The 16,080-nt window shown below is 40.7% G+C and overlaps 2 protein-coding genes across 3 annotated transcripts; one reads left to right on the forward strand and one right to left on the reverse strand.

The window, feature by feature from the left end:
• Positions 1–737: 737 nt before the first annotated feature.
• ncaph2 (non-SMC condensin II complex, subunit H2) lies at positions 738–11,522 on the reverse strand. 2 transcript variants are annotated; one of them, XM_083793804.1, is made up of 20 exons: positions 11,451–11,522; positions 9,542–9,665; positions 9,336–9,437; positions 9,051–9,112; positions 8,281–8,362; positions 7,835–7,897; positions 7,658–7,737; positions 7,289–7,452; positions 6,866–7,025; positions 6,521–6,614; positions 5,982–6,045; positions 5,313–5,411; positions 4,511–4,555; positions 4,341–4,411; positions 3,474–3,594; positions 3,143–3,211; positions 2,798–2,835; positions 2,575–2,676; positions 1,254–1,403; positions 738–1,142 (listed from the first exon to the last, which is right to left on the reverse strand). In XM_083793804.1, exons 2-20 carry the CDS (start codon positions 9,647–9,649, stop codon positions 1,014–1,016), a joined length of 1,803 nt encoding a protein of 600 aa, XP_083649930.1. In that variant the 5' UTR covers positions 9,650–9,665; positions 11,451–11,522; the 3' UTR covers positions 738–1,013. The 2 variants fall into 2 exon arrangements, with proteins under 2 accessions (XP_083649930.1, XP_083649929.1); XM_083793803.1 differs by having other exon boundaries at positions 2,798–2,847.
• An 835-nt stretch (positions 11,523–12,357) lies between these two features.
• Positions 12,358–15,675, forward strand: atp6v1g1 (ATPase H+ transporting V1 subunit G1). The gene is made up of 3 exons (XM_083792893.1): positions 12,358–12,608; positions 14,540–14,640; positions 14,927–15,675. Exons 1-3 carry the CDS (start codon positions 12,527–12,529, stop codon positions 15,098–15,100), a joined length of 357 nt encoding a protein of 118 aa, XP_083649019.1. The 5' UTR covers positions 12,358–12,526; the 3' UTR covers positions 15,101–15,675.
• The last annotated feature ends 405 nt before the right edge of the window (positions 15,676–16,080 follow it).

Consider the following 16,080-nt stretch of genomic DNA (forward strand, 5'->3'; position numbering starts at 1 on the left):
GCATGTCAGTCACTCCCTGTCTGAAAATACCTTAGTGTGTTGTTTGCCAATGACAGAATGCAGGTTAGATCAGTGTGTGCTCCAAGTCAGGGAGCAACAGTCCTAGTCTTCAATCCATTGAACTGATCAACTGAATGGAAAATCTGTCTGGTAGATTGCCAAAATGTGGTAAATAATTGACCGCCTATGACAAACATGAACATAATGGTGATCCATAACCAATTCAATATGACTATTCATTCTTTATGGCTTATGTAATTATTAGGGCTGGACTCGAAAAATCTAATTAATTTGAAGCATTAATTGTAATTAATCGCATATCAATATTTGACCTGGTCAATTAAAACATATTTTGGTATACGAGTGAATCAATGAGTGAGTTTTTTAAATCTAACATTCCCATCCACTGGGCCAAGCAAAGCGGACAGATAGGCTTCTTCTCCCATTGTGTGCATCGGTATAATCGGTACGCCTGAAATCCGTCCAGTAAGAAAGGTTCTGTGGTGCAAAAACTAGGCACGATTAAAATGTGTTAATTTTTTTTAATCACGCTATTGTTTCTGTAATTAATCTCAATCGGTTAAAGTCCCAGATTGATGGAATTAAGCTGCTTTTTCTAAATTATTGGCTTTGCCGCCACCTGCAGGATATTTACAAACACCAATTGTTTCAATGCAGTGCAGAGCACACCATACAGATATACAGGTATACATATAGACAACTCTCAGAGATGAACATTGGGCACCCACCGTGCCCCTCAACTTTAATGAGGTTTAGTCATTGACATAAATGGAACAGATATATAACATATACAGTATAACATATATACAACCACAACTAAAATATGCAATGATGTCTGTTCCATTACAAATCTTTCGTATGGTGTTTAGACTTTACTAGACTAGAGATGCATGCACGACTGTAAAAAAAAAGAACACTCATCCAGAACTTTAAATAGTCTTTCTCCAAACTCGGAACCTTAAAATGTTTTTTCTGCCAGGAGGAGCTGGGAATCATTGGCTGCTTTGGAGGTTTTTAAAGCGGTCAGTAGCCCTGTCCTTGCAGAGAAGGGTCAGTGCCATGGTGTCCAGGCTTTCCTCCAGGCCCTCAGCCTGGTCGACCTCCACCGTGATATCGTTGGCCTGGTAACGACGAGAGAGAGACAACATTCACGTCAAGTGTGATGCACTTCAGTCAGTCCAAATCAAAGAGCTCGGCTTGATTCTAAGTAGTTAAAACATGTGACTGCTCACCAGCTGGAGGGATGCCAGCATGTATTTGCACGCTTCAAAGCTGTCCAGGCCACACACAATAGAGGCAAAGGACTTCCTCTGCTTCACGCTGCCTAAACTTTCCACAATCTTGTCACCATACTTGTGGATGTCAAATACGGCACGTGTCTCCTAGGTAGAGAGAGAAATACAGGCAGAGAGAAAAAGTATGTGGTATGTGACACAGAGACCCCCTTTCCACCGGTTGGTTCCCAATGGGAACCGGTTCAGTTCTTCTTGGTTCTTAGTCCATGAGCCAGAGCTCCAAAATTGGTGGGAAAAACTAGACCTAAAATTGTTTATAGGATAAATACAATGATAACCCTTCCACAGTAGTAGCTTTTTCATATTTTCTATTATTTGTCATATTTTCCTACATAATGCCTCATTTTGCATATTTAAAAATGTAAAATTTGTAATACAATAAATCATAAGTAGGATAGGCATTTATAAGCTTTTAGCTTCTGCCTACTCCTTTTGATCATCTTCATGTTTTCGGTTTTGTTCTGTTTTCATAACGGCTTACATTCATTGTCTTTAAATATTGTATTTGAAACTGAAGGATGATCAAATAAACTAAACTAAACTAAACATTGTCTTTGTGTAAGTAATCAATTGGGGAAGTGTCATGGTGATAACAATCCAATATAGGTATGGTTTTGCACACTCAATTCATAATTAATGTTCCAATTTTGGAGCTCTGGCTCATGGACTAAGAACCAAAAATAACTGAACCGGTTCCCATTGGGAACCAACCGGTGGAAAAGGGGCCATTGAGTGAACCAACGCATTCTGACAACCAATGGTTGTACAGCTAATAGCTAATGAAGATTACTACTGAGGCACGTTATGGATTATGGCAAAATGAGAATGCATACATCCAAATTAGTGTGCTGGATAAATGGCAGATTAAAAGTCCCCACACTGGTTCTCAGCTCCAATTGTTTATTGCCGTTCACCGTTTCACAAGATCTCCATTAGGAAATTGATGGCATTTGTAATTCCTGATGAAGATCTTTTTTTTTGTGGCTTTTTTATATATTTTTTATGGGGGGACAGGAAATGGGGAGAGAGATGGGGGGAAGACATGCAGTAAAGGCCGTCGGGATCGGGAGTCGAACCCGCGGCACACTGCCAGACTGGATTACCAGCCAAGGTGCCTGGACCATTGAGCCATGGCCCAGGCCCTGATGAAGATCTTTTGATTAAAAACAAGTGGCGCTGAGAACCAGTGTACGGACATTATTATTTAAAAAATGCTATGGATTATGTCTGGTGAAACTTCAGGTAGTGTCCGTCGTACCTGCATTTCCAGCACGGGGCGGATTTTCTCCTCCCATTCTTCAACTCTGCGCGACAGTTCCGTCACTTGTGCATAACCTTGAGTATTTTTAAGGAACCGTTCCTGGAGAGGTTTACAGAAGACGGGGTTTACCATCAAATTCCATGCTGTGTGACTTTGAAGGAAATTGATCAGTCAACGACAAGAGTGGGCTTTGTGCCAGAGAGAGACACTGAATGCATACCACATGTTTCTGCACAAGGTCCTCATAGCTCGCTCCATCTGTCTGGCTTCCTGGAATCAACGGGACAAAATTAAAAAGTTAATCACCGCCCATCGAAAACCGCCAATCACTGCAAATCACAATTCAATGAAAGAAGCAAGGCTTAGGCTGCTTGTGAATGCTTTGTCTTTTAAATTGTGGTTGTATTATTTTTCCAATGTTTACATGATACGAAACATCACTGAACCAATAATTCAATTACCGATTGCATTTGATTTGTGCCGATCGAGGATTGGGATTAGTTTACATTCTAATGGACATCACCATCTGGTGGGTCTGGCATCAAACTTAAAGCCCATCATTTACCTGGTAATGGTATATCAAAATCAGGCAGGGCTTCATGTTCACCATCAGAGTTCTGATCATCATCACCACCTTCAAAGAGGGATATAGTAGAATGAGTCATTCAATTCAGCTCTCAACATAACCACTCTTTAGATTTCATTTTTGGGGGGGCACAAATCTGGCATAGGAAGGCCCCGTCCTTTCGCTAACTAATAACAGTGCAGAGGGCCGTCGCTCCAATTTTGGTGACGTCAAGTGTTCTCTGCCGTTTTCTACCAGGGAGGGGAGGAGGGGGCGGGCGCTCCGCAACGACAACATTAACAACAAGAGGAAGGGGGGTGGATCAAATTACCGGGAAGGTCTGGGAGATGAAGCGCCTCCCCGTCCTCATTCTCCCCTTGCGCTGCTACCTCTGGTTGCAGGTATGTTTTAGCAAACTCCTCTTCGAGCACTTGGTCAGAAACCACGACACCCTGCAAGAGGACAATAACAATTTCCGTTTATGAATTTCTTCATAGATTTTAAGTGAAAATAGTCCATCTACAAGTCACACTCGACAGGCTCACAACGCGTTGCGAGTGTGGCTATTTCCATAATTTAACACATGGCCGGAAGGCCAACTTATATTACCGGTATGTACCAATGTTCAATGTCAATAACACAAATGTTTTTAAATCGCAATTATTCTTTTTTTTCTCTAAATTTTTATCCCACGATTTTGTAACCCAGTTTTTCTTTTTCACCCAGTGCCAATTATCTAATGTAATCCTGGGCGCTACACTTCCTCTGCCAACCTGGGGGGGCAGCGGACTGACCTCATGCCTCCTTCTATGCATGAGGAGTCCAAGCTGCTTCTTTTCACCTGACAGAGGGGAATTTCCCCGGCCGGACGTAGCGCGTGGAAGGGACACGTTATTCCGACCAGTTCCTTTCCCCTCCATCAGGCGCCCCGGCTGGCCAGGGGGAGGTAGTTTTAGAGACCAGGATTACGGCATGTTTTTGTGAGGGTATCTACCCTAGGGGACACGGGGAGAACATGCAAACTCCACACAGAAAGGCCCTATCACCAACCCCCGCCTAAATCGCAATTATTCTAATGGCAATTAATCGTCAAGTAAAATGTCATGATCGTATAGTGTCACACTGTGCTCATTCTCACAGAAAGGACCAACACCACAGCAGCTCTATGCATACATTTAATGTAAAGTACACTCATTACCGCTCTTCTCAAGTTCCTCTTTCGTGTGTTCAGCTTCTCTTTGATCTTGCCGACATAAATGTAGTTGAGATCTGCAACACAACCACCAGTCTAATAAATATCTCTTAATCCATGTATGATGTATTGACAAGTTTATTTTATGTGTCGACCGTTTGTGGCAGGGGCATTACCTGTGAACGTGGGCCCACTTCGTAACTTCTGTTCAGGTGGGTCACCTGCATTAACAAAAACATATATATATTTTTTTATCAAATGAGGACAGCCTTTAGCCATTAATAGCATCCTGTGCAGTGAAACACATTAGAATAGGTATCAGTGTTGATTTCCTCGACTAATACTATGACGAAAAATGTTCGTCCACTGCCTTTTTCCACTGACAAAACTAAATGAAAACTAAGCACCGTTACTTTCTTAGCTTACGCATGTTTCATGATAAATGTTTTTATGTGATGTATTCCCATGCTTTTTTTTGTTCTTGCTTAATGTAAATCGCTCTGGATTAAGAGCGTCTGCTAAATGCCTAAATTGTAAATTGTAAGCTATGATGACTAAAACTAAGACAAAATATATTGACAATTTCGTCAATAAAAACTAGACTAAAATGTTAAGAAGGGACTAGTGGACAAGAGATCCAATAAGACACAAGTCATTTTACACTTGGTTGCATGCTGAAAATAGCAGTTCTACAAACTCACAACGCGCTGTGCTGCAACGCGTTGTGAGCTTGTAGATCGGCTATTTTCTGCAAGTGTAAAAGCAGCCATTACGACAGCATCAAGGCCCGCCAAAACACATTTTAGTCAACTAGATCAACTGCAGATTTAGTCAACTAAAATCTTATGATATTTAGTGGACTAAAAGCATTAAACATTCCAGGTGACTAAAACTAAATGAAAACTATTCAAAAGACTATGGCTAAAACTAAAATCAAATGTTGCTGCAACACTGATAGGTATGATCACAGTCTCTTACACATCCCACTGAGGAAGATACGGAAGTCTTCAAGTTGAGAGTCGCTTTTCCTTTTTCTCTTGCCCCCATCAAGACCCGCAGGGACACAGAAACATTTCCCTTTGAAAAACAAAATAATAATAATAAAATAAAGACACTTTTTAAGAGGATCCCTGGCTAATAAGCCTTGATGCATTATAATTGCCTAACTAAAATAAAAACCACCTTGAATATTTCACTCAATAAGGGCAAGTTGATGTAATTTGTCAATGTGTGGTTCAGTCCTATGGAATGCATGTTCTAATAAAAAAGTATTTCAACATTGCTTTGTTAACCTTATTAAGTATTACGTTATTGTTACTAGCGCATGCATTTCATAGGGCTGTGCCACACATGGACAAATTACATCATCAACTTGCGACAGGAGCGGTCCCTATTGAATAATTTTAGTTACATTATAAACTATAGATATTATAACGTATTAAGGCATATAAGGCTTATTAGCCAGGGATCCTTTAAAGAAAGTATTGAGTGTTCTAGTGCAAACTATGATAAGTTGTTTTATTGCCACCATGGTCATTTCTCAATGTAGCTGCTATATGAATATCCTCAAGTATTTCCTTCAGGTTGGTGCAAACATTCAAAAATGATTTCTTGTGACATTTGACGTACTTGAATGCCAATTCTTACCTGGTTTTAGAGGCTTATTCTCCCCGATTTCTTCATAGGGGTCAAGTAACTTCCAAATGTCTGCCTATAAACAAAGCAAGCCAGTAAACTTGACAGTTTGAGTATGTTGCAGACTGGAATTGAACCCGTGTCTCTCCCATTGGAAATCAAGAATTTACTGCTCAGCCAAAGAGGAATCCATCCCCCTGGCCAATTGAGATACAATATATGAAAAGTACTGCTTACTAGAACACTTTCTGTTGAAAATGAAAGACGTTATATGCTGCTGCACGCCGAGATGAAGCTCCTGCATGAGGTTGCGATATTCGCCTGGCCTTCTCAACTATTGAAAGCCTTCTGCTTAGCCAAAATAGCACACTGAGCTGCTATGGCTTTTTGGTCATTTCTCATTGGTTTGAATGGGAGTGCCTTCACATTTCTGTTTTTTGTTAAGGCAGATGGTGTGAACAATACATACCCTTTGGCTTCTGGGGCTACTCTGCTACGAGCATCATTAAGACGGTAAATGGAACCAGTAAGGCATTGTACAATGTACATACATGCTTCCTTGCCGCCATCTCCTCCTCCTTCCGTTTCTGCTCTTCCTCTGAGGGCTGGACGTGTCTCTCTCGAAGCACTCTGCCTTCACCAGCGACCACCTGGGATTTTACACAGAACAAAAGTCAGGCCTATATGCTAGGGTGTATGATCAATAGTGAAAATAGCAGATCTACAAGCTCACAATGTCTCACATTGTGATGCCCTTTGAGCTTGCAGATCTATTCTGGTATTGTTTTCCCCCTCAAAATTAGGACACCGGGTTGAAGTGAAGAAATAAAAGGTTTAGGTCCATACGCTTGTATTATATTCTATATCCAACCTTTGTGTACGGGGTGTGATGTGGTACCTGGTTTCGTTCAATGTGCTCCCGCGAGACTTCTCCTTCTACATCCATCTCCATGCCATTGTCCTCCAGATGAAGGAAGCTCCCGCCTCCATTGTCGCCTGTGCCCGCGTCATCGTTGGCAGCACCCATGACTGGTGCTTCAACTGGCCCACCTGGCCCTAAAACACAGGTACACCATTTAACAGAGCCAGAGGACTATAGACAGTATAGTCCCATTAGTGGCTACCAACACACACAATCTGCTTGCAAGTACAGTAAACTTTCAGTGCACTACACTTATGCAAAAGATAATTTAGATTTGTGGCCTCTAGATAGAAACTGTTATACCAAAGGCAATATGTGTATTGTTCCCCTAGGACTACATACAGTAAACATTATTTTCCCACTTTTCTATGGCATTGTGATTCTGCTTCTGACTCACCTTGGTGCTGAGAAAGGGACCATTGGTCATTGCGCCAATTCTCCCCAATTGCTTTGGACCACACCGTGTCTAGTTTGAAGCGGATGTCAATGAAATCTTCAGCATCTGGGATGTAGTTGTTTATCCGAAAGTCCCTCCAGCTGCCTAAATCCTCACCTTTCAGGCTAAGGCAAGCAAACAAAAATACATTACAGTCTGTGTGAGGTTCATAAATTGTCAATAATAATGAATATAATTTATATATTTGCAATCAGATTGTACCAAAGTGAATTGTGGCGCTATAGGCTACATATTGAAAACAGTATTGAAATTGAAAGCTAGTGCTAATTTTGCAATATTTTGGTCATCTGAAATGTTGTCGGCACTCACCTGATGAGGGGTGCTTTCTGCTTCTCACGGGGCTCAAAAGGAATGAGAGCCTCAGGAGGGAGAGGTGGCATATACACATTCTGCAATATAAGATACACACCATTATTCAGTTGGGAGAGCACATGGTCAAGATTTCCTGCTCAAACCTGTGCGTTTTTAAGGGGTAAGGGTACTAACCGTGGTGGAATCGGCGTCTTCTGGGCAATCTTTGTTCGACGTGACACAGGCCAATGATTTGAACTGAAGGACAATAAACAAAAACTATTGTATGACAATCTCTGTAATACATGACAGTAATATTTAGTTACTTGGATCCCTAGTTCTCAAAGTGTGGTCCAGGGACCCCTGGGGTTCCTTGAGAGGGTTCCAAAGGGTCCCCTCCTAAGCAAAATGAGGAACATTTAAAAAGCTTAAGACCCATATTCTCACATTACGTTGCGAGCTGGTAAATTTGCCATTTTGGAAAATGTTATCAAATCTCTTAGGAGGGTCCTTGGCACAAATTTGTTCAAAAAGGAGTATGTATGTGGGGAAAATGCAGATCAATTTGGGGGTCCTCCAAACATGAAAATGTTTGAGAACCACTGATATAGGTGATGTTGCTTGATTGCTTCTCTCCTTACTTCAGAGTCTTCCTTCTTGTCTTGATTGGATTCTGCCTGGTCCTCGCCATCATCTGCAGATGTCGCCGCCTGCTTGGCGCGCCTGTCAGGAGCACACAACACAGAAGAGATTGCTCACATGAAGACTGAAGTGGCTGAAGTGGTTGGCATTTATTTCTGTTTAGAGGTTCAAGGTTTCTTTATGGTTACATCTTTTGTATGGGTACATGAGAGCAAGGTTTTGCCATGGAACCTTTCTGTGACCTGAACCAGTGAGATTCACTTCAATTCATAAGATTATTGAGACAGTTTAACCGGCATCATGTGACTCAAAAATATGTCAAATGTTCAAAAGTTTCACATTGCGACATGAAAGAAATATAGCAACAGGTACAATAACCTGGTACAATAACCGTTAAATCTTAAATTAGTATTTTTACTGTTATAATATGCATATGTACAAAATAAGCAACATTAAAGTACCTTCAACCTAAGGCAATAGCATGACTAATATAGCAAGTTAATGTTTTAGCCTGATTTAGCCTGAGGAGGTTGTAAAGTAGGTCACCTACCTCAATGATTCAAATTATTTCGTTATGTAAACACCATAGTATCTATCTGACCTCATTCTGTGTTTTTTATCTATCTGACCTCATTCTAAAAAATATATTTGTATGGGCAAATGTGCAATAGTGCTCCAAAAGGTCAAGTTTGTTAGTTTACACAAGGCAAACTAAAATGCAACTTCTGCTTTCAACATGCAATAACACTGCTAATGTGAACTTGCTCACTTCTTGTTTCTGTCATTGATGTATTCCAGAGTCTGGTATACCAGACTATGTAGAAGCTCCACCTGAAATACAAATAGAAATCATTAGCCCATTAAAACCAGGAATGTGTGTGTGTTGGTGTGTGTGTGCTGATTTAGAAAGACATTTTGTAGAATCGGCCTCAGGTCTTTACTGGTTAAGACAAGAGTAAGATGGGGACATTCACACTCATGGAAGTTTGTTGGAACATCATGGAAATGGTGTTTACTGTTTAGTGTGTTTCCCGTTGCAGCCATACATGCATACCTTCTTGCTGTATATGCAAGCCGATCCTTGAATGAGCAACGCTGCTTCCGCAAAATTCAGCGTGAATTGGCCACCATCAATAGTGATGCTCATTTCCTCCAGCTACCAGGGCAGAAGTAGGGATCATCAATACATGACACCATTCATGCTTGCACTTATAAATGTGTGAAACATTACAACAGAATTTGTGAATTTAGCATTCATACCTCCTCCAAATAATCATTGAGTTCAGACGCAACGTCAATTTCCCAGTTTTGGGTGAGCTCACGGATTGGTTTTAATATGTGAGCATACCGGCTCTCTGTGGCCTCCATGGCTCCCTTTCTGTCGCTGTACAAAGGGAATACAGCAACTGTGTTAGGCTCAAATTGCACCATTTTGGAAATAACTCTTCCTACTTCACAGGTGTTACCAATGATATTATTCTGGTCAAACAGTGTCAGGGTGCTGATATTGTGCATGTTGGCTCACTGGAAACACTCTGCTACACCAGTGGGTCTCAAAGTGTCCTTGAGTGGGTTCCAAATGGCCACGTACAGGTGTGTAACTCTGAGGCGTGTCATTCGAATGTACAACATTCCCCGCAGGCACACTGTCGCGCGCAGTCGTGTCAGAAGAACCTGATGCCCTTCTTCTTCGTGGGGTTTTTAGACAGCTGGTTGACTGACGCGACGGAGAGCATTTCCGGAAAGCTGTCCGTCGTGTCAGTCAGCCGCGGAGGTGGAGCTTCTTTTCCATCCACCAGCTGTCTAAAAACCCCACGAAGAAGAAGGGCATCAGGCTCTTCTTCTGACGCGTCTGCGCGCGACAGTGTGCCTGCGGGGACTGTAACACTGCAAAGACCCGCCTGCGCCTGCCTCTGATAGGCCTACTAACCATGGTGGAATCGGCGTCTTCTGGACAATCTCTGTTCGACGTGACACAGTCCAAAGATCTGAACTGTCTGAAGGACAATAAATAAAGACTATTGTATGACAATCTCTGTAATACTTGACAGTAATATTTATTTGGATCCCTATTAGTTCTCAAAGTGTGGTCCAGGGACCCCCAGGGTTCCTTATTGAGTGTTCCAAATTATTTTCTCTGTGGCAGGTGGCACTGGGAACAAACTCTAACGGGCAATCACATTCTCTATTGTGTAGGCTACAGAATGTCATCATTCATAATGCTCATTATCATTACCAACTTATCATTCTTGGTAACCCATCTCACTGTCAGTGGGTTCAGTTTGCAAAAAGCTAAACCTTTCTTGACTTCATTATTCTTACAGAAGTCAATTAAGGAGGCTACTAACTATAACTATAACTAATATACCGGTAACTATAACTAATATTGTGTTATACTATGTACAGAATAAAACCCTGGAGGTTATTATTATGTGTGACTAAGAAAATGAAGAAATAAAACATAATAAACAAGTAAATGAGTATTATAAAACATACATTACATGTTTTAGACCTTTTATACATATGCTATTTGAAAATAGCAGATCTACAAGCTCAAAAACGCGTAGCATGAAGAGTATGTATTAACTCTTATACATTACTTATAATATATTAATTAATATAGTATATATACTCTAAGGTCGCATCACGGCACGCTGTGAGCTTGTAAATGTGCTATTTTCAAACATTTTACTACTTACTACGGTAATACTTTTATATTTTGATGCCAATACTTTTGTACTTAACTTGCAACAATCAGAGTCCTTTCAATTGTGGTATTTCTACTTTTACTTAAATAAAAAAATATAAAATATCTGAGTACTTCTTCCACCACTGCAGTAGACTGCTTTTCCTCCGAGGTGGAAAGCCTGGTGAGACGAGGTTATAGTAGACTGCTAGCCCTCCAAGAAGAACCCAATGCTACTGAAGTTTCTGACATTTGTTCGACCCACTCATCAAAATTTCAGAAAAGCTTTATGTAGGGTCCCGAAAGGGGCTAGTAGACTGCTAGCTACGAACGACGTGGCTAGTGTTATTTGTTGATTGATGGAACATTACGGACGGTCTCCGGCTATTTATTTATACCGGTACAGAGGAAATGATCAAGAAATGTAAGATAAGAGTGTCCCACGCAATTCCTTTGCCTGTAACGTTTATTCAACAACATTACCTGTATTTGCTCAATGTAGTTTAGTTCAGTTCAGTGTGTTGTTGTCGTTGCCTGCAGTTCTGTTGAATAAACCGCCTAACGCAACGGCCAGAAGCCAGGGTTGCCAGATTGTGTGAGAGAAACAAGCAAACCAGGTCAATGAAATCAGGCCCAAAAGAAGCAAGCACTTCGACCTTTAACATGTAAATATACCGGTAGGCCATTTGAAAATAGTAAAGTAGATCTACAAGCGCATGAGATTGTAGATCTACTATTTTCAAATACTTGTCCGTCACTTATAATTAGCGGATATGGCAACACTACCAGAAGCGCGCGCGCCGCTCATACACTCTTCCTGTTCAGAACGCATTGCTGCCACTTATCGGCCAGGAGGTGGCAGTACAGCGTGATACCCAGGCTTTCATTATTCGGGGCAAAAAATATGAATCCATATCATGTCTCATGATCCATATCCCATTGAGGCGAGGTTAATATCCCACCCATAGACCCGCCTTACAAGCGCTGCTTTGCTCGAGGCCGCCCGCCCCGCCGGCCCGTCTCGCAAAACGAACACCCACAGTTTGTCACATGAAAAATGTCAGCTGATCCTGACTGTCTTTAACATTTTTTGTTTTAGTTTTAACTGATATGTAAATAGGCTACAAGACCCACGTACTTCACGTGCTTTTTTATTCTCCATACGAGGTCAGCTGACTTATTTGTCGATAATGTATTCATAAAATTATTGCAATAATACAAATAGAAATCTGCTTAATACTATGCTACTACTATACTAACAACAACAACAACAACAAAATAACAGCAACAACAACAACAACAACAGTAAATAATCATCAATTCATAATATTTATTATCACCCTGCGCGTTGACATGTCACATGACTTTATTAAGCACCACGACGTCAGCTGACTTGCCTTAGCATCATCATTCCTGTTTCCTCCTCCCGACCTTCACGAGCCCATCTCTCATCCTCTGTTTTTTAAATCTTAAAAACTCGTTCATTTATTGTTTCGTTGTACTGTTGTTGTACAACTCGTTGTTGTTTTGGGCCTTTTTTGAGACGAGAATACGAAAACATGGCGAGTCAGTCCCAGGGCATCCAACAGCTGCTGCAGGCCGAGAAACGAGCCGCAGAGAAGGTGGCCGAGGCCCGCAAGCGTAAGTAACCGAGCAGAACGTTTACGTTACCTATCCAATGTCTTACTTTTATAGTTAAAGTAATGAATGATGTAAAATCGTATTAAACTGCCGCAACGATGGGTGTGTTTGGCTGTCCGTGTCACTCACTGCCTTACCGAATTGATTGAGCAAAGTCGTGCTTAGCCTATAGCTAAGTCGGTAGCTGTCAAACATTTTTATATATTTCAAGAACCTCCACAACTCCGATTGTGTGTGGAGTTACAGACATGTAAGGGTACATTTGGCCCCGACGGTCCCTGAACTCACTTTGGTAACATATGTCTGCAGCTACTAACTGTTAATGCTGCTGTTTAGATAATATTGCCGTTGGTACTATAGTCTTTAAGGCTATGGACTAAGAGCTAGTATACTAGTCCTACTGCTATTTTCAGTTACTAATACTCCTAGTACTCGAACGAGTCGAACTAGTACTGCAAATGTTACAGTGACTACTACTACAACATGTAATACACTATACATATATATTTTTCAGTAGTGCTGATTTTCAACACCTGTCAGTGTCGTTACAATGTATACAGTCAGGGTTGTATCAGTGTATAGTATACTACTACAATGTGTCATAGATTATACTGTGGCCTTCCATAATGTAGTATACTACAGTACTACACATTGGGAGATATAGTGTAGTATGTATAGTACAATGATTATGCAAATGTTATTCCGTTACAGTGAACCTGTGTGTCACAGTCGGCTGACAAAGTCAAATGGAATTTTCCAGTCTCGTGTTAAGTTGTAAGCAGTTGTGACTTTAAAGCTGCAATACGTAACTTCTATGTCCTACCCGTGATTTGAACCCGGGTCTCCCACATGAGACGCCAAAATTCTACTACTCTTTCATGATGGAATCCCCCACTTGTCCACGCAGGGTATATTATATACAGTATATTGTGCAAACTACTTGTCAAGTCAGTCAGTAGGCGGCTCTGAATCTTAGCTGAAGAGTAGACCACCGCTCTAACCACTGCAGATGTGCAATTGTGCATGCAGATTTTATAATGTTTCACTCATAGAATCAAGCTGTTATTATTTATATTATTATTTTAAAAATGTCTCCTTCTCTCCAAGGTAACTGCCATTTTAACCACAGGCCCAGAAACTGTCAAATTATTTTATCCTCATAATGGCGAAAATATACTGATGAAATACATTGAAAACACATTCCCATATATTTATGGGAGCCTGCTTTTATCTCACAATTGGCATGTATGCTAAAACAGAATTAATTTGCCAGTAACCCCCATAGAAGATTTGTGTTATGAAAATGTTTTTTTTCTAATATTCCAAACTAAACGAAATGACTAGTACACTTCACTTTGAGAGAACAAGGTACGCCTTAAAAAAGAAAGATACCATTTGATACGTTTTACTGCCCCTCGTCCGTTATTTTAATAGAAGCACCTAATAGACAGGATACCATTGATATGGTTGACTAACTTGACTGTCTATCATCATCATTTCAAAGAGTGTTGTTGCTTTTCCATTACAGCTTACTTTATTTTATGCAGTGTCACTGAGCAGTATACTGTAGGTGGGAAGTAGCTCTGGTCCATAGCCTTAAGGACTTCTCCTTAAGGCTGTTACTCTCCATTTCCTGCCATTGCATGAAGACTGCACAGCCTGTCGATGTCTGCAAAAAATCTAAAGAATGTTACTTTTTGCTACTGACCAATTCAAATACTTTTTTGTGGCAAAGAAAGTCTACTTTCCCTAGTGAACGCACTCTGAGCCCCTCACAACATGAACATAAACATAAAATGCACTTATTGGCCAGTAAAGAAAAATATATCGTTTTAGTTACTCCAGTGTCCCCTTTAACTACTTACCGGTATTGTATAGTGAGATGTATAATGTAAATCTGATATGAATTTGTACCTTTCTTTGTGTTTTAGGTAAAAACCGTCGTCTGAAACAGGCCAAAGAGGAAGCTCAGGCTGAAATCGAACAATATCGACTCCAGAGAGAAAAGGAGTTTAAAAGCAAAGAAGCTGCTGTAAGTATTACTAGCAAGCAAAGCAGTATTTTTCTTACATTGAGGGAAATCAACAAAGATGTTAGAGTATAATATCTAATGCCTTCATCCCGGCAAATGATGAATGATTAAGTAAAACACTCATACGACACTTATATGACTTCTTTGATTATCAAAGATGTCAATTCATGTGCAATTTTCAACTTTTTTTTTTTAACGAAAATGTTAAATTCAAACGTATTTGATTCTTCTTAATAAAATAAATTAATAAAAACAAATTAAATAATGTGACCCTCTCTTCATCCAGGCCCTGGGCTCCCATGGTAACAGTGCGGTGGAGGTGGATCGTGAGACTGTCGTCAGGATGGCCCAGATCCAGAGTGGCTTCGGGCAGAACCGTGAACCTGTGCTGGCGAATCTGCTGGCGGCCGTCTGCGACATCCGTCCTGAGATCCACATTAACTACAGGGTCGCTGGTTAAAAGGGACATAAATGCTGCCGGCCCAATCAGCCCATCCTAGGGTTCGGTTCCTACCCGATGTTCTGTAGCTCTTGATAAAATGACACCATTCTGTTGCTTGTGTGTGTTTGTATTTGGAAGGTGCTTTTGATTATTTATGGTACGACTGATAATGCTCGTTTTCATTCCCTTGCCAGCGCCATGGCTACTTTGTGAAATTGTTATTTGAGTCTTTCTGTATTGGATTATATTTGTTATGACGAGGTCCGACAATAAGGACTCTACCCGCTTGCCTGGGGCATCTTGATTGATCATGGTTCAGTTTCTGCCATATTGCTTTTGTCGGACTGTAGTGCACAGTACACGATCAACAGGCAATGGATTAGTATATTATCAGAAATGTGCACTGCACCACTGGCAATGGTACCCCCTAGGCAGGGCAAGTAGAAATTTGGATGGGGCAAGAAGTACTTTCCCTGCAGGGTAAGTAGGTAAAACCTTAATGTCGGACCCTGTATGATATGTTGCTAATTGCTATGGTATTGTGCGCTCTGAAATATCCAGTGGGAAAATCATATTAAATGTTAAATGATTAAGTGAAATGTAATCACTCATTCTTCTTATTTCTAGTATTTGTCAGGTGTCCTGTATGGACATTTGATGCATGCCAGTACACATCTATGTACACATACATACAAGCACACGTGATGCACTTATTTGCAGTGCATGTACAATTACAATACATGCATAAAGGTAGTGTAAGTGATATTGTTTTGTTAAAGTGATAAATAGTTCTATATTCTGATAGTACTCATTGCTAGTATAGACTGTCTGTTTAGCATCAGTAGTCTCCATCTCTCTCCAGCTGTTTAGTAACAGGAAATGCATTTTCAGATCGGGATACCAATTGTATCCAATCAGAGAGCCCACACAGGATATAGATTAAGTGATGATGCCTTAGAGAGTATATATATGAAGGATAATACTGATGACAGAAATCA

This window comes from Protomyctophum parallelum, assembly GCF_964188405.1.
Source record: "Protomyctophum parallelum genome assembly, chromosome: 21".
NCBI lineage: Eukaryota > Metazoa > Chordata > Actinopteri > Myctophiformes > Myctophidae > Protomyctophum > Protomyctophum parallelum.